At 46.2% G+C, this 18,437-nt stretch overlaps 1 protein-coding gene across 1 annotated transcript in view; it reads right to left on the minus strand.

The window, feature by feature from the left end:
• Nucleotides 1-18,437, minus strand: part of ENTREP2 (endosomal transmembrane epsin interactor 2) — a 1,566,028-nt gene that overhangs the window by 254,310 nt on the left and 1,293,281 nt on the right. The window contains exon 6 of the mRNA XM_069624928.1: nt 1,866-2,026. Within this exon, the coding sequence (XP_069481029.1) occupies nt 1,866-2,026 (161 nt within the window). The remainder of the gene's footprint in view (nt 1-1,865; nt 2,027-18,437) is intronic.

Genomic DNA, 18,437 nt, shown 5'->3' on the forward strand with positions numbered 1-18,437 from the left:
ACTCGGGGTGACATAGCAAAAACAAAGAGGTGATGGCTGGAAGGTTTAGAATTAATCTTAACCACTGGCAATGCTCTGGGCAACCCTCCAGACCATCGTTCTTCGCCTGCCAAGCCATTACAGAAGGGAAAGACCATATGCAAATCAGGCTTGGCCCCACCCCAAAAGAGGCAGTCCAGCCCGAACTGCTAGGCCACATCCCTTCTGCACGAGACCACAAGCATCCCCAAACATGTTTCGCCCTTGTTGGGGCTCATCAGTGAGGAGTAGCTTGGGTCTCTAGGCCCAGCAGGCACGGGACCCACGTCTGGGCATACCCGTCCCACTATTTATTTTCTGCCACACCAATACTTTAATCCTAATGAGACAGATCCTCTTTGAAGCCATTTAACAATGTTTGGCCATCAAGGGAGGTTTGGATCTTCTTGACAGGGGTCCTTGGATTATACAGTGTCGGCTGTCATTCTAATAGAAAACAATTTAACACGTCCCTTAAGCAGGGAATTTAGGCAGGGAATTGAGTATAAGTGTCATGATGGTAGGGTTTATTCCAGATTATGTAGTGTCACTGCCTCAAAGAAGACTATGCAATACGTCCCTTAGGCAGGGAATTGAGCATATGAGTCGTGATGGTAGGGTTTCCTCCAGATTATGCAGTGTCACTGTCTCAAAGAAAACTATGCAATATGTCCCTTAGGCAGGGAATTGAGTTTAAGTGTCGTGATGGTAGGGCTTCCTCCAGATTATGCAGTGTCACTGTCTCAAAGAAGACTATGCAATAAGTCCCTTAGGCAGGGAATTGAGCATAAGACTCCTGATGGTAGGGCTTCCTCCAGATTATGCAGTGTCACTATCTCAAAGAAGACTATGCAATACGTCCCTTAGGCAGGGAATTGAGTATAAGAGTCCTGATGGTAGGGCTTCCTCCAGATTATGCAGTGTCACTGTCTCAAAGAAGACTATGCAATATGTCCCTTAGGCAGGGAATTGAGTATAAGAGACCTGATGGTAGGGCTTTCTCCAGATTATGCAGTGCCACTGTCTCAAAGAAGACTATGTAATACGTCCCTTAGGCAGGGAATTGAGTATAAGGGTCTTGGCGGTAGGGCTTCCTCCAGATTATACAGTGTCACTGTCTCATAGAAGACTATGTAACGTGTTGCTTAGTAAGTGAATTGAGAATTCTAGTCCTGTTATTATGGATTCCTCTTTCTGACATTATCAGGTTCAGGATTCTACCAATTTCATGTACTTACAGTTTAATGTTGTGTTTTAATTGAAAGAAAATGCATAATTATGAATGAATACCATTTCTAACCACATTAGTGTCATATATGTAAAGCATGCAATCATTATGTCTGAAATACACAAAACTAGATCTGATTGTCTGAAATGACATCGCCTATCTATTCTTGAGAGTCAGAACAAGGCCTATAGCTTGTAAAAATGTAAGTGAACGTTGTTAATGGTAATCTTCAAAATGTAACATGTCCACCCTGGCTCCTAGTGAAGTCATTTAATGCTTCCAGAGCACCAGGTGTTGCCCCTCAGGAGCTACTTGTTATCTGTTCTCCAGACCCCAGGAATTGATCATTCTAAGGGAGCGAACCGTAGGGTCTTATGTATTGCACACATATTCTCCTAGTTGCATTGAATGCATTTCCCACTACAATGAAATTAAGTCTATTTTCTCTGATAGCCACGCCAGTCTCAAACAGGCTGCCCCTCAAACGTCCCCAGGACCACCATCTACATAGAGTTAGGTCGCGCTGTATCGTACGCATGGCCTATAAGAGATCTGCATACAAAGCGCTTCAATAAACGAGCGATACAATAACCCATAAAGCACAGGAGCTAAGTCTCACCTCTGGGCTTCTATTAATGGCGTGCAGGTATACTCCGGAGGGTAGTATGGAGGCGGCGGTATTGGAGGTATGAATTCATCAAAATCCAAGGTCTGATGAAGGATTATTCCATGGGGCGTCATGCAGTCGGGGTTGCTCGAATGTGACCTCTGTGGCAGGAACTGGAAAATAAAGATCATTTTAGGTTCTAAGTCATTGGCTTTCAGAAGGACACTTTCTAGATCATTTCCTTTATGCACCGAACCAGCCAATGATGTCATGCGAAAGCTCGATTAACATTCTCCTGCCCTGATTGTTAGGCAATCGTGGGAGATTTAGAACACTTCATTTGTAGGGTGTTGTCGGATTGACGGCACGCAGCATGAACGTTAGCGCGGATCAACAAATTTAAGGGCAAACACCCTGCACTAATTTAGGACCTAAATACGTGCCCCAAGGAGAGTGAACATGTTGCCTGTTTGGATGAATGCTAACATGAAAGAAAATTTACAAATAATGACCATGCATCAATCAAGAAGACTGTGAAATCTTGTTATAGAGCGAGTCTACATCTTTAAGCTCTCCATGTGGCTTGGACTGCGAATGCCATGACCCTGTGCCATTGACTATGCTGGTTAGGACAGACTAGCGCTGCAGTCCACAGCATCTGGAGAGCCAAAGGTCACGCGTAGTGGAAGATTATCATGGAAATCCCAATATACAGATCAGTAAGGGACAATCTATTTTATATGATTGTACGTTTATGGGGGTAGTTGTTCATGTGGCCCACCATTGATAAGTGGTGACATTGTAAAGGAATAGCTTTATCTTCCCAGTCCATGGCCCCTGCCAACTGCTGAGGACTCATAATAGTGCATCAAACTTGCACCTTGAAATCCCAAGAACGGGAAATGAACCCACTAGTGGAGTTGGGTCCTTGGTGGGTACAGATGAAATCCACACTGATGTCTGGAGCTTACCCATGTCACTGGGATGCCATCCTGCACCCCAAGAAGCATTGACCACTGTATGCCTTCTGAAGCCCCAAAATGTACAGTGCTCCACAAACTACAAACAAAATAGATAGAGGGACGCAGAACAAACTGCGACTAGCAAGGCATTCTAAAGCTTCCCTCTGGTCTCAGCTTGCCTGCAAGACAGGGATGTCATTTGGGGGTCGCTGGGGGTCGCTCGTGCGACCCCTGCATTAAGTTTGCGACCCCTATCAATCCCTTGCAACCCCAGGCAATCCGCCAATCATATTGCATGGGGGGGCGTGGATACAGCGAAGCAAGCACAGCAGCACTGGCCTCCAAGCTACACCAGAGGCTGGAGGTAGGGGATGGCGGAGCCGCAGGCACTCGGAAACGGCAGAGTCCCAGAGCACGAGAGTGAAAACAGGGCCAAGCGCTGGTCCCGAACTTAGCGCTAAACTGCAGTGACGGAAATACCCGAACCAGGGTTGGGCGAGCAGCAGCAACCGAGCCTGCGGGTATTCAATCCACACACCGAATACAAGGAGTTCGGCAGGAAGCAGATCAAGAGCACAGAGAGTATGTTAAAACAGTGACCCACTGCTACGTTGCACATTGCTGCGCGCAGAGTCCCCACACACCAACTGCTGCAACTCACAGCCTGTGAAAACACACAAGTCTATCGCATCATGTGCACACCCAGTGCTGGTCATTGGGCCAGCTCTCGGCGGATCTGAGATCCGGCACCAGATATGGAGCCGGATCTCGGGATCCGGCCAGAGTCTGCCACCCAAACCCATGAACCGCGCTGGAAAAAAAAAAAAAATACAAATAAAGTGCCCGAAACCGCAGCATTGCCTTTTACCGCGGCTTTGGCACAGTTGTGTAATGCACAATGCTCACTACATGTACAACTGATTTTATTCTGTTGTACATGTAGCAAGCATTGTGCATTACACACCAGTGCCAAAGCCGGCGGTAAAAGGCAATGCTGCTGTTGCGGGCCCTTTCTTTTTTTTAGTATTCCAGCATTGCTGGATGTCCACTACGAGCCCTCCCCCTCTAGACCACGCCCCTTGAGCACCGCCCCCCAACTCCTCCCCCACCCTGGCCCTTGTGTTGTGGGATCCCCCACCACATTTTTTCCATTTCGACCACTGTCACACCTCTCCTTGGACTCACACAACCAACCCTGCTGGTTTGAATTAATGGGAGCATTTGAAGACAGACTGCACTACCCTGTACAAGCAAAACCCCAACTCCTCCAGAGCTTGAGCATGTCCAGCCTACATAACTGTACAACACACAGCTTTGCGTGCAACCCTGCCTGCAACCACACTCGCACAGCCTACCCTGCTGATCAAGAGCATTTTCATACACTGTGAGTCAGAGTCAATTACATAACGCCCAAACCATCACTGCATATACATCCCGTCACCTGCTCTCACACAAGCGATTAGGCTCGTATGCAAACAGCGAATCAAGCAATGCTCCTGGAGTGGTACTTTGTGCTGTTGCACAGACACTTGTTCTATAACACAGTTGCACATCCAGCGCATGCTCAGTGTTTCAAAGAGTCCAGGCACACGGAACTGTAGGCGGATCCCCACACCTTCCACCCACACAACTAGCCACAGCAGATCAAGATCATGTTCAAACGTTGCCTTTGAATTCCACTGCACTCTATGTAATGACTAACTTTTCCTCTGTGCACATACACACACCACAACCTCTTGCAGGTGATGGGACTGCTCAAACGGAGTCAATTGCATTGCACAACCCTTGCAGTGCATCCATCCCCATACATTCCCAGCAGCTCAAAAGTAAGAGTGCATGCCCAGGAGCAAGGGTTGAGTCCTTGCATTAAGATGGCATGCATTGCACAGCATTGCATGCATCCGGGTCCAGCAGAAGATGTGTCAGGGCTCGCGGGGGCCCATTTTAAGATGTTGCAGGGCCCCTGCCTATATCTTGGAGAAACATGTGGGATGCTTAAATTATAATGCAGGAAGAGGAAAGTGGTGAGGTGTGAAAAAGCTGCTGATTATTGCGGGGCCGGCAGCCATGGGAGCGCTGGTACACTAAATGTCTCACTTAAAGCTGTTGAGCAACTTGTCGACAAAGAGCTATAATTCAAACGAAACAGGACTAAAAACAAGAACGTTGCAGGTTCCTGAGAGGGGCCCCAGGTGAAGATCTGAAGCCACCAGCAGGCAATGGCAACCTGTGACTTACGTGCCGCAAAGCGCATATTTAATGGCCTAATTAAAGAAGGTGTTGCTGTACCATAGAACTGCCAACATGGGGTCAGCTCCTGCAGTCCCCCCCCCGGATCAGGGTTCATTTCAACCATAAGGGTTGAAAGGCCCCGATACCTCTCCTTCCCTTATGCCAACCCTCCAAACCATGGGCACGTTAAAAGCTCTTCAGGGCACAGACCAGTACTTCATTAGCGAACACATCATCACACACCTGCACTGCCTCTGGAAATCTATCCCCTACAACTCAAAATAGCTAATACATCTAGGTCCTTGTATGGCAATCCTGTGCATGGGCATGTCTGTTCCAACAACCACTGCATGTCAGGAGGCAGCGCTGCTGCTTCTGTGTGTGACTACGCTGCTGTTGCAGCAGTGCGACCCTTGTTAGACTTTTGAACACAGGGGACATTCAGTTACCTGCTACACTTGCCCCCAGGGAAGTTGCCCAGGCAGCCACTTATACCTGTGTGCAATGTGATTATCTGTGGTTGGATCAGGGGTCTGGACCACTCCTGCTATGCCTGAATGTGGGGGAAAGCCCCACTCACGCTACACCTAACGATTGTGAAGTTGGTCGCTTTTGTAAAATTGTATAGTAGGCAGCAGGGATCATTTGGCCATGAAACACCATTTATTAATGTCCGACTGGCTTCCAAATCATCTAGGCTTCGTCTGCTCCTCGTTTCTGGCTGCATCGCTAAGTGTGATTACTGCCTGATTGTGAACGCTAATTATGCCAACGGTACACAAGGCATGATCCCCTTACTGGGAACTTCCATGCTGGCCAACTTTCCATCAATGCTATCTGCGGCCAGTTCCAAACCTGGATGTATGCCAATTGTGGGGTGCATTCAAAGGCTCCAAACAGAAGTCCCTATCACATGAACAGCAGGATTTTAAACACTGAACCAAAAATGGCTTACCCTGTGTGTTTTTTTTAAGTAAAATTGAAGAGCCATGTGGGAAAGGGGCCTACCTGTCACTACCAAATAATAAGCAGCATTTTTATTCACAAAAAAAGGAGGAATCAATGATCCCTTTCACATGGCAACAGGATTTTTAAACCGTGAGACAAAAATGCAGCTTGCATAGGTGTGTGCAAGTGAAAGCAGTTTAAATGTCAAAATGTATCACTCCTAACAGAAAATGTCAGGGAAAAGAAAAGATGTGCGGTTTGACAAAAATCAATATATATTATCTTTCACATCCAAAATACCAGTGTCATTTGAAAAAAAGCCACTTTGTTTTAATGGAAAAATGTCAGCCCAAGGCAAACCGTATTGATGGCTGTGGGCAACCTTCACAAGGAAATCTTCCACTGCTAGTCTGGATGTTACATCTCCCATCTAATTACCAACTGCAAGAGTGTCCAGCTAAAGGTGTCAAACACGATCGTTCCCCAGACTGGATCTAAAGGCAGGGCCTAGAGGACACGTTCCCCTTGGCTGGAGCATGACCAATATGTGTGAAAATGGGGGCAACAACTTCAAAGAGCAAGCTTCCAACATAAAGAGACCGATTAAAAAAAAACTCTGGGTACAGGATGTCCCAGTGAAAACAAATGACCTGAAGGCAGAAGAATGGTCATTTGTCCCACATGAAGATTCACAATTAATTTAAAAGGACTATTATCATTCAGGCATTTTTCTCAGCAACCATAAGTTATACTGATTTAATGTATGTACCATTTTTTTATGTAATTTCCAGGCGATTGTAGTGATATAAAATACCTCCACCTATGGCCAGTTTTGCTAGGTTTACTAGGTTTGGCAGAACACTACGCAGTTAATTTTGTTAAAAGTTTGAAATTAACTAAGTTTACATCCCAGTGTGAGCTGAAAACTATAGCCCATAATATATTCAGGTAATCCTTTTTGTCTCACTAACCCCGACTTCTTTAATGAAGAGGGTGTCTTTGTTCTTAAATCAGTCCAACCTTTTTATCCAGCTTCCCCAACACAGGTCTTTAAGTGTTGGGGGGGATGCAGGGGTCTGAGATCCAGAATTCACCAAATCATTCCAATGTATCTGTCCGACTTCCCCAACAGAGACCATAGTAGGGGGATCTGAAAAACAAACCGCTAAATCACCCTGTATTTAATTTAAACCAAAAGTGTGGGCAAAATCATAATTGCCATATGTATTTGTGCCAATCTTGAAATCCTACTGCTAGCCTTTTTAGCACGCAGGAAAATCAAACTTGCACAACACATTTATAATCATTTTAGTTATTGTACAGTTTAATTATTTCTTGAATTGATATTTGTAGAAAGTGAAGAATTCTGATTGTGTTCTTTTCAATTCACTTTTGTGATTTATTTATGCTGAGAGAAATTGACTCTATGGTGCCATGGATAAAGTGGTGTTTTGACATTTCCATGGACATTTGTATTACTTTTAATTTAAATAAATACAAATATATTTCCCGTACACTGGCCTGGTTCGTGGCTCATTGTTAGCTCAGGGTGAGCGATCCAAGGGGCATGATATGTGTCTAAAGTAGGGCTGAATAAAAAAATCTGTTAAACAGTTTGTTGCGTAACACCCGAAATGGGGAAGGAAGGAAATCCCTGTGTTGAAGGTGGCTTCTCAATAAACCGTTACAGAATGATTCCAAGACTGAGCCTATGACCATGGGCAGCTCTGCAGAGCTTTGGAAGCTAGGTCCAGAATACCCACATTTCCATATCGCAGGCTGTATCATTTCCACCAAAACTAAAATCAAGGCGCTGAATCAAACACTTAACATGAAAACGCAAATAAGCAGCCTGGCTTCAAGTATCTTTTACCATTTTAGAGTACTTGACCAGCTTAGACCATTTTTAAACCCTGCCAACTGTACCACCATTGCACGCGACATAATATTAGCTAAACTTGATTACTATTCAAGCCTCCTGATGGCCATCGCTAAGAGTGAAGTAAGGTGGCTGCAGGCTGTCCGGAACAATGCTGTTCGCATTGTTGGGGGTCTCCGCAGATTGGACCATGCGTCTGCAGCACGTAAAGCTCTACACTGGCTTCCGATCAGCAGTAGAATCTCTTTGATATGATATGATAGTTTATTTATATCGAGCCGATACACAAGTGTTTCAGGGTGCGACGAAGCAAGGGAGGGGCACAAGTGAGGACAAAAACAATGATTCTCAATGATCCCAGTGACATTGAGAATGCGCAACTGCAGGGCAGAGGGAAGGGGGAAAGTGCAAGGGGCAGGGGGGAGGTGTAAAGTGCTGAATACATGAACTAAACAGCAACATGTAGTGCGGCCAGATGGTGGCAAGTGCAATAATAAGGTGCAGACGAACAGTGACTAAAGAGTGCAGGAAGGGGACTTTAGGGTTGCAGATACAGACCCAAGTGCAAGGGTTGCCAGGAGGCACTGCGGCTATGTGGCAGGATGGGCAGGGATCTGCACCCAAATCATAGGGTAGCCAGGTGCCCAGTGCAGAAACAGACAGATCAGCAGGGGAGAGGAAGTGAAAAGGCAGAAGCAAAGAGGAAGGTCTTGAGGTGCTTACGGAACACAAGATGGTTCTCCTCAAGTTTCAGAGAGGCAGGGAGGCTGTTCCAGAGGGAGGCCCACACCGAAGAAAGAGATCTACCCCAACTCATTGCTTGTAGAAGCGAATGACCCTGAGGGAGTTGGAGGTGGAGGAGCGAAGAGCTTGAGTAGGAAGGTATTTCCAAAGGGTGAGTCGAAGGTATTTCGGACCCAGGCCCCAGAAGGCCTTGTGGACAATGCAAAGGGTCTTGTACTTAATCCTTGCAGCCACTGGGAGCCAATGAAGAGATTTCAGGGCTGGAGAGATAAGATCCCAGGGCTAGAGGCCATGGACACGTCTCACAGTCCTGTTCTGGATGATTTGCAGAGGGAGGAGAGTAGTAGCAGGCAGATTTAGAAAGAGGCTGTTGCAGTACAGCCTGGAGAGAACCAGAGCTCTGGAGACAGTGAGTTTCTGGGGTAAGGAGAGGTAAGTAAGAATACCTCTCTGGAGGTGCAGTTGGTAGTTTGAATTCTTAGAGATGTCAGAGATGTGAGAAGAAAAGGAGAGTGTGGAGTCGAAGATGACCCAGAGGTTCTTAGCCTCACAGGTGGGAGCAGGAAGAGGACCAAGGGAGGCTGGCCAGAGAGTGACAGGAAAAGAGGGTGCAGGTATGCTGATGAGGAGAATCTCTGTCTTACTGGCATTAAGTCAGGGATTGTTGGTGGCACACCACTGAAAGTCAGAAATAAGAGAAGAGGTGGCGGAAGGGAGCCTGAAAACGAGGTGAGTGTCATCCGCATAGCACTGGAAATTGGAGCAGAGAGCGGTAATGCAGTGGACAAGGGGTGGCAGGTATAAACTAGTCAACTTGTCGTCCACATCTTCACAGCTTATGCTCACTCACAGGACAGATAGCTCGCTCGTTTAGGTGGTTGTTGTGGAAACCTGTTCACGCTGCAGGTCACATAGTCAAATGCCAGAAGGGCCAACTTCGTGTATCGTCCTCCTGGGGTAGATACATTGTGAACAGTTCAAATGGCAAATGCTTTATTAACATGTGTACCTTGAAGCATGGTAACAGCCACTATATAAATCAGTGTTTTTAGTAGTGTTTGTTTTTTACTATGCTAGATGCACAGTGTACCTTTGTACATTGTCTGCTTTACCTGGTGACCGAGCAATGTTAGCTATCGGTGTAGAAGTCGTCCTTGGCTGGGGAAGTCCTTCTGAGTGAGAGGCAAGGGATTGAGCGGTGTGTGTCCAGGGGAATACTTTCGAGCTTTCAAAAATGTGCTGCAGTCTCTTACTGCCCTTGCTGCTGGTGGTGTCCCAGTCCATCCCAAGGGGCAGCCTCTGCCCTCTGTGGCACGCGCGTGTGAGCTGTCTCTGCTACAATGCATGCATGATTGTGTTCTGGGAGACCGCATTGCTACTTATGGCCCCCACATGTTCCATCCTCCTGTTGTTTCTATTCACCCATTATTCCATGGGATCAGTAAAAGTTTTCTTCAATGTAAACTGTATTCCGACAACACATATTCTGCTTGACCTCGACAGGTCTCTTCTGGTAATAATAAAGCAGTTATGGGTTTATACAAATAATATTCCAAGGACCCATTAAATAATCACGTTTTCCCTCTCTTTGCCTTTTTTGGTAAAATGTCACTGATCTAGGGAAGTAGCAAACTGTCGATAGGTACGAAGCTGTGTCTGCAAAGCACAGTTCCGCTTAAATGATAGCAGAAGGGAAGTACTTTTCCTGGGCTACTGCATTACTCCCAGCCTTGCTTTTTTTCTTTTCGACAAGGTTCCTGTACAAACGTTTGCTCTTCTTTGATTGGGCACGTGTGCAGGGGCGCTTGTGGAACTCTCACTTGCCCTCTAATCCTACAGAGGCAGCTTACACCCCCCCCCTCTTATCCCGCCACGCATTGTATCTTGCTGATGAAGACCTCGGTGCGCCCATGTATGGGGGATTATCGGGAGGTCAGGGGGCAGTACACACCATTTTGGCACTGTTGTTTCGGCGTCAGCCATTTTGGCGTGCCACTTTGATGCGCCACTTTGGCCGCAGAGCCCATTTTGGGGTGGCCAAAGTGGCACACAAGCCAATTCGGCACACGCCTTTTGGAGCGAGGGTCGTTTGGACGTGGCTAACATTGCAGCCGATGTGTAAAGGCCCTCGTGCCCAATCATTGCGCAGCAACGTTCTGTCCTGGGCCACTGCATCAGGTGAGGTGCAGAGCGGCTGCCTCCAGCAGGCACAGGGCACTGGGGCCACAATGCTGTCATTGCAGGCTGTGGCACTGACTTGCACATGGTGAGGTGTGAACGGTAAACAGGATATTGCAAGTCCTGAAGTTAACCTTTCAGGGCACACGACTGGGCTGGCGTGGTCGAGTGCGCTGCATGGTACAGAGTCTGCACAGGTCGATCTGTGATCTCTGCATAGATCTTGTTCAGCACCCGAGGCTAGCACGGCCCAAGCAGATTGCATGGTGTATAAACTGGCTCAGCGCACGTGTCCGGCATGCTCATAGCAACAAAGGCTAACATAGTACATGGGTTGCATGGTACATGGGTGACTGTAGAACATGGGGCTGCTCTGGGTAAAAGGACTGTCGTGCTGATAGTAAATTCTCGGCATGGCACGATGAGACAGCAAAGATGGCACAGGGTCTGGCATGACACATTAGAGTGCCATGCTAGAGTAGTGGCATGGTACTGGGACTGGCATAGTAATAAGAGACTGCATGGCACAAGGGATGACATAGTAGTTGGTTTTGTATGTCACATGGAACTGCTATGGCAGATGAGCTGGCGGGGATTGCGGACTGGCATAGAAGACAGTCTGTCATTGTCAAACTGGAAATCATATTGTGCCTTCTATTGCTATGAATAAATGTATATTGGCCTATGCCAAGCTGCTAACAAGCAACTTGTGAAGAAATTTGTGTTGCAAGGTCCTAAACCGCCATTTTAGGTTCTCTCTCCCTGTACACCCTGTGAGTTAAAATGGTGGACGATGTCATTCAGAATAGAACACGGCCGTCATGACCCCTGTGTACAGCTAATATGTAACTTGCCTGCAGGCCACTTGTTAGGGTCATGAACTGAGACCTTGTCCTTTGCTGACCTGTGTGTAATGGATTAACTGTGTCAACGAAACTGATCTATGAACATATATTAACTGCAATGTCGTTTGAATAACTGAATGGGAACGCCTGTTTAACTACATTGTATAAACTATGTCCTAAGGCTTAATGTTAAACCTAGAGAATACACTGTTGCCATTTTGACTTGTTGATGTGTAAACCAAAGATGAACTATATACATATAGACAAACAAATTAGAAGCGAACCTGGCACGAACCCTAGATCAGTTATGTATTTATGGAATAGTTAACCCGCAGTAGGGCTGGACAGCAGGCTGAAAATTGTATAAAAGCCTGACTGTTTCAATGAATATTCCCACTCACTGAGCACACCGAACCACGCTGAAGTTCGCTGTGTTATACTGAGGGCCGATAGCTATCTGATTTGTCTTTGACTTTTTGTAACTGTTTAGCATAAAATAAAGACCTTTGTATATTCCTTTGTAACCTGTGTTTGGTGTATTTCCTTTTTGGGCTACCCAGCCTCATATTATTTCTTTGTTTTCACAGTTGGCGCCCTGAATAGGGACCCTGAAGATTGATGCCGGATTGATGAAGGTTGACGCATGCTATCGGACCGGGATCGGACGGTGTGACATAAGGGGCCCCACAGAACGAGACGCGACACCTCAGCAGCGCTGCACGACCCGATCCTTGAACGATAAGCGTGTGGTCCGAGACGGCATCTTGACAAGGGTCCATTTCTTGAGGCGGGCAGATTTGCCGAAATCACCAAACACAAGGTAAAATTAGTTAGGTAAGTTCTTTGAAATCCGATCGGACCTCCTTAGGTTTGGTCAGGTGAGTCGTGACCCGATTCTTAATTTAATCCTGACAATTTGAATTTGGTGCATTGTATCTGCAGACACAATTATTGACCAGGTAACACCAAGAATTTGAGATATGCCTGGGAAATTGTCTACCTGTTTTAGGGCATTATTCTGCAGCGATAGACAATCTTTGGAATTTAGCCATCCGGCACCACAGGAGGGGTCGCCGGCATGTACTATGTACTGTAAGCATGGCATTGGAAGTATAGTATTTAATGATATTTGGCACAGACAAACCAGACATGCCTCCGAACTTCAGTGGCCAATCAATGGTAGTTTTGAGATCCCTCGTATTGAATATTTGGAGTCAGTCTTGTTAAAGAAGAAGGCTAGACCTGCAGCATTTGATGTTTTGCAGAATTGGAAAAGAGAAGCGTTGTCACAGCTTAAGAGTAGGGAAAAACATGCACGCCGTCATAAAACAAACGCTGAAAATGCGTTTTATATTTGACCAGGACAAACAGTCAGAGTTGGTTAGGAATATGGACAGGGCTTTCTCACTCGGTATTCAGAAAATGTATCCTTCTAAAGATCTTCATGTTTCTGATGAGTTTATTGACAAATTGCTAAATGAACGAAGGCCTGGTGCCTCTGCACCACCTCCGTCTGTTCCTCTTCCCGCTGCTGTACCTCTTCCTGCTGTTATTCCTGCTCAACCTGTTGTTCCTATTCCTCCGGCTGTCGTTCCTCCACCTGCTCCTCCACCTCTTCCCATTGCACCGGGAATAGTACCTCCATTGAATTTGCCTGCACCCCAACTCCCAAGTAGTCCTGTACCGCTTGTTGTTGATGAGGGTGCGAGGTCGAGGGTTGTTACTCGTAATACTGTTCCTACAGAAAAGAAACAGGATTTGTTTGCATGGGCTAAGCATTGTATAGAGAGGAATGATCAATCTAATGTTTTTGCCACACTTTCTAATATGGATAATTTTCCTGAGAAAAATGTTTTCATTGAAGGTTTAGGGATTCATTTGTGTGTAATGTGGGGAAGATTAAATAATGTAGATCTCCCACAAGGGTTAAGAGATTTAAACACTTTAGCATTTTCAAGAGACACTGTGGAGAAAGTAAATGAGCATGTTGAGAGGATATATGAGTACAGAAAGGAGTTGGAAAGGTTACAGAATGAGGATCACGAAGGGGAAAGTATGTATGTACAGAAACGGTTTCTTCCATGTCGTAAATCGATATCTGAGGAAACGTGAATTTGTAAGAAAGACGCGATTAGATGGATTTCAGACATATCGATGACTCCAGTTGAGGTATATGACACATACAGTCAATATACACTAGAAATGCAGAGGAAAGTGATACAGGTAATGATAGAGTACCTGCAGGATGAGTGTGTAAAAAGGAAGATTAGTTGTCCCACTGAGTTATTGAGCATTTATAAGAGAGCTTTTTCACTTGACACTTCTTCGACTGCTTTAGCGCTTGACTAGGCTTTGTTGCTTAGTAAGCGTTCGGTGTTGCCTACATCTCAGTTGCCTATGAGAGAGGTTCCTCCGACATTTGTCCCGAAGGTTGAGATTGCGGCTGATCCTGCACATAATATAGTCGCTGTGAACATTCCTGCACATTATGCATCACAGTTTGTTCACGTCCCGTTTTCACGGCAGGAAGTGAACACCATTAGACAGTCTATTCCTGACATTAGGAAAAATTCGACAGGGTTCTATAAAGAGTTAGAGTCCATTTTGCAGTCCTCAGTGATCACCCTAGGCGACATTGATTTGTTGTTTCCTTTACTCCTGCCCGTAGATTTGTGGAAACAGGTTAGAACTATAGATGACGTACCTGGGTTAGGAGATACGTGGGCTAATATAACTAGGCTTGACGGAGAAAGGCCAGCTGGAGAGAGATCGCCTCAGGTGATACTAACTTTGTGTAACGCTCACCTGATTCCCGCAGAGGCGCCGGTCTTGACTGGGTGAATGCCGTATCTTCAAAGGTGATGTGTAACACACGGTTGGCTCTTTGGGCTGGACCTCTGTGCACTGTATGTCTGACTCGAAGAGTAAGATGTCTGCAGATAGAAAATATGGGATTAATGAACTGGGGTTGTTGGGTGCCTCTCTCCTCTTCCCTTTCTCTTCTCCTGTAGAACCCCAAAGGTTAACACCCTCACCTTAGGTAAGTGAACGCCGAGCTCTCCATCTGCCTCGGGGCAGGTTGCCGTAACCAGTTTCTTCACTGGATAAGGGTGCAGGCCTCTTGACCTCAGAGGACTGCTGTCCGTCGTTAACTGCACGAACGGTAAGTTCTGGGCACTTCAAATGTCTTAAAAGTCTTTTGTAATGATATCTCTTGTTTTGCAGGGTTCCGGCGATGGCGGATGGCGGGCTGATGAGAGTTGAGGATCGAACCCGCGTGAGGAATAGAAGCGCCTGGAAGCACGTAAGTAAGCGCTTGTAGCCTGCTTCACGATGCACACTAACTGTCCCTTTTATCTTGCAGGTACAAGTTCGGAGCTTTAGAGAAGCTGAAGGGTGCTGGAATACCCACTGGATTCGGCGTGGGAAGGAGTAATGGCACGTGAGTAATAAAGTTGCCCAATGTCTTTAAACGCACCTTCTTTTGTCTTTCAGATGCGGGATGCAGCGCCGAAGGCCTCCGGAGCGTGCGAAGAGCTGGTAAGCTTTTGTCTTTCAGATGCCGGAATGCAGTGCGAAGACCTCCGGAGCATGCGAAGAGTAGGTAAGCCTTTGTCTTTCAGATGCCGGAATGCAGCGCGAGGCGTTGGTGACAGCCGATGGACCAGGTAAGAGATGCGCTGCCACTGAAGACCGTAGTGCTAACCTGTTCTTTCTTTGTCTTTACAGGTGCTGCTGAAGACTGGATTCCAGGATGGTAAGCCTTTGTTCCCTTAGGCCCAGGATCAGAAGCAGAAGACACGATGAGCATTCTGCTGCAGAGAATGCAGAATAACGCAAAGCAAGATTCATCCATCGGGTGCGGTTTAAATAGCCTCCTGTAGTGCTTAGGTGTCTCCTTCCACAGCCACGCCTAAGAAAAGAGTTCCTGCTTTCCAGAAGAGTTCCAGTGTTCTGAACCTAGGGAGTGGCTCCTGCCCCACCCAACAGGAAAAGTAGTCCCAAACAGAAGAGGATCAGGGGTTCAACTGGCAGGTAAGTAAGCAGCATGGTCTGCTGCAGGTAAGTCCACCCAAGCATTATGAGCCCTTCGCTTCCAGCGCTGGGACTGGGCATCTTTATGAGCCTGGTGCCACTGGCGCCAGGACAGGGTCCAAAAGGTCCCAATTGGGACTGGCTGGCACTCGGAACTGGGGTTATGGGTCTGCTTCCAAGGGAGTCGGGCAAGTCCTGATCTTTTGGAAGCAGAGATCATGACACTTTGCCTGACAGAATCGTTGCTAAATTAAAAAACCATAATTCCCAAAAAGAGAATTATTTGGGACAAGCTTATTATATGTGTCCAAGATAAGTCTGAGGGTGCTACCGAGTTCTTTAATCGGTTCGAACAAGTATTCTCGGATTTCAGTGGACAAGACTTAGGCACAGAGTCTGGGAAAAGATTATTTGTGGACAAATTTGTACGTGGATTGCTGCCTGACATCCAGTCACACACAAATTATGTCTTCCGAGAGCGCTTGGCAGGCAAAATCTCAATCAGAAGTACTGCACATGGCTCAGTACTACGAGAACCGTGTCAATAATGAAAAAGATAGAGTCGAGGAGAGAAAAGGTGATTTAAAGACTAAAGTATTGTTACAACAAATTGTTAGAGGCCCCAGAGGGGGTAGTTCGCAGATTAGAGGTCAGTATGTACACAAGGGAATGTGCCCTCGGGTCCTGTGAACATTAATCTTTGTGCCTATTGTCGCCAGGAGGGTCATTGGCATGCACAATGCCCCGTCCTTCGACAGAGGTCGAATAACACATTTGGAAATAAGGGTAGATGATCCAGAGGTCGCCCGGGTGTAGGGGGCCCTGGTAGAGGTCAGTTTTCACAGGATCCCAGCAACCTTTTTGACAGGACAATCAGACTTCGAGTGTGGATACTAGAAACATATTTGATCATCCTTCTGCTGCATATCTATCTGAAGAGCTTCCTTTTGATGATATTTTGTTTTGCTAGAATTGCCCGAAGCAGGGTTTGGAACCTACACCTATTCCCGTTAATCAGAAAGGTCCCTACGTTGAAATGGTAGTGGGAAATAGGAAACATCAGTTTTTAATAGACACTGGAGCACAGAATTGTTCCATTGATCATTCCCAGGTTCCAAACATTCCACTGTCAGGGCAAACCAACGTTTCTGTAGGGTTTTCTGGCACACCAGTTGTTTGTCCAGTTTCTTCGCCAGTACCTATCTCTTTTGGTCCCTTTATGGATCACTGTCCAATTCTTTTGACTTCGAATTGTGGAGAGAATTTGTTGGGGTTAAATTTGTTGAAGGATTTCAATGCGGTAATTCATTGTTCTTCGGATGGAGTGCGTTTGACAATTTCACCACAGCAACTTTCTGTCTCACAATTCTTGACTAGACCTTTGCCGCCTGAATTCAGTAATGTACCAGAGTGTTTGTGGGCAGTTGACGACAATGATGTCGGTGTTTTGCAGATTGAGCCTGTTAAAATAGTCTTGAAACATGGAATTAAGCTGCTGCGCATTCCACAGTATAAGATTTCAGTTGAGGGTGAGCAAGCCTTGAAATGCATTGTTTCCGATTTTGTGCATCGTGGGGTGATTGAGGAGATTGCAGGTAGTTTGTGCAATAGTCCGATTTTACCCGTGTACAAGAAAGGCGATAATGCAATTCCATTCCGTTTCATAATTGATTTGCGTGCACAGAAGGAAGTTAGAGCCTTGATAGGTATGGCTTCTTACTGTAGGTTATGGATTCCAAACTTCTCACTAGTGATAAAACCGATGTTGGCCTTGACAAAGAAGGGCATTTCTTCGCCATTGCCATGAAACACGGAATACCAACAATCATTTGAGTTGCTCAAGGGTGCATTATGCTCGGCACTAGTTTTTGGGCATACCAAATTAGGAAAAGGCCTTTGTGTTGTTTGTGCATGAATGTGATGGATGTGCTTTGGCTGTATTAACGCAGGAACATGGAGGGAAGAATAGGCCATGCGGTTACTTTTCTTCTGCCCTTGATCCTGTAGCATGAGCTTTGCCAAGATGTTTGCGAGCTGTCGCTGCTGCTGCTGCGTCTGTAAAGCAGAGTGAGGGAATGGTCCTAGGCCATGATCTAACCCTGATGGTGCCTCACTCTGTAGATGTTCTACTGAACAAAACCCAAACGCAACACCTCACTTCCGCACGGTTGACGAGATATGAATTGATCTTGTTTGCTCCTCACATTCAAATTAAGAGGTGTTATGTTCTTAATACGGCTGAACTCCTACCTTTCCCGCAAGGTACTGCTTGCAGGGACGAAGAGTCACACGATAGTCTGTATGCTACAGAACAAGAAACAAAGGGTAGAATTGATCTAAAGGACACTCCTTTGGATAATGCACAAGGGGAGCTGTTTTGTGATGGCTCCTGCTTCAACCTTCCGCATGGTACATCCACAGCTGCTTATGCAATCACCACATTGAGCACGGTTGTGGAGACCAAGAGAATCACGCATAACTCTGCGCAGGCCACAGAGATTATAGCTTTGACCCGAGCTTGTGAACTTTCCAAAGGGCTTACAGTAAATATATATACCGATAGTCAGTATGCCTTTGGGGTGGTTCACAACTTTGGGAGACTTCGGTCAGAGAGAGGGTTTTTAACTTCACATGGCACCAAGATTCAACATGGCTCCCTGATAGTACAACTGCTCTCAGCACTTGCGCTCCCTACTCAGTTAGCGGTCGTGAAATGTGCAGCACATCGAAAGATTGTAGATGATATTGGAAAAGGGAATGC

The sequence above is a fragment of the Ambystoma mexicanum genome, chromosome 11, assembly GCF_040938575.1.
Source record: "Ambystoma mexicanum isolate Mex_15411 chromosome 11, UKY_AmexF1_1, whole genome shotgun sequence".
In the NCBI taxonomy this organism is placed as follows: Eukaryota; Metazoa; Chordata; class Amphibia; order Caudata; family Ambystomatidae; genus Ambystoma; species Ambystoma mexicanum.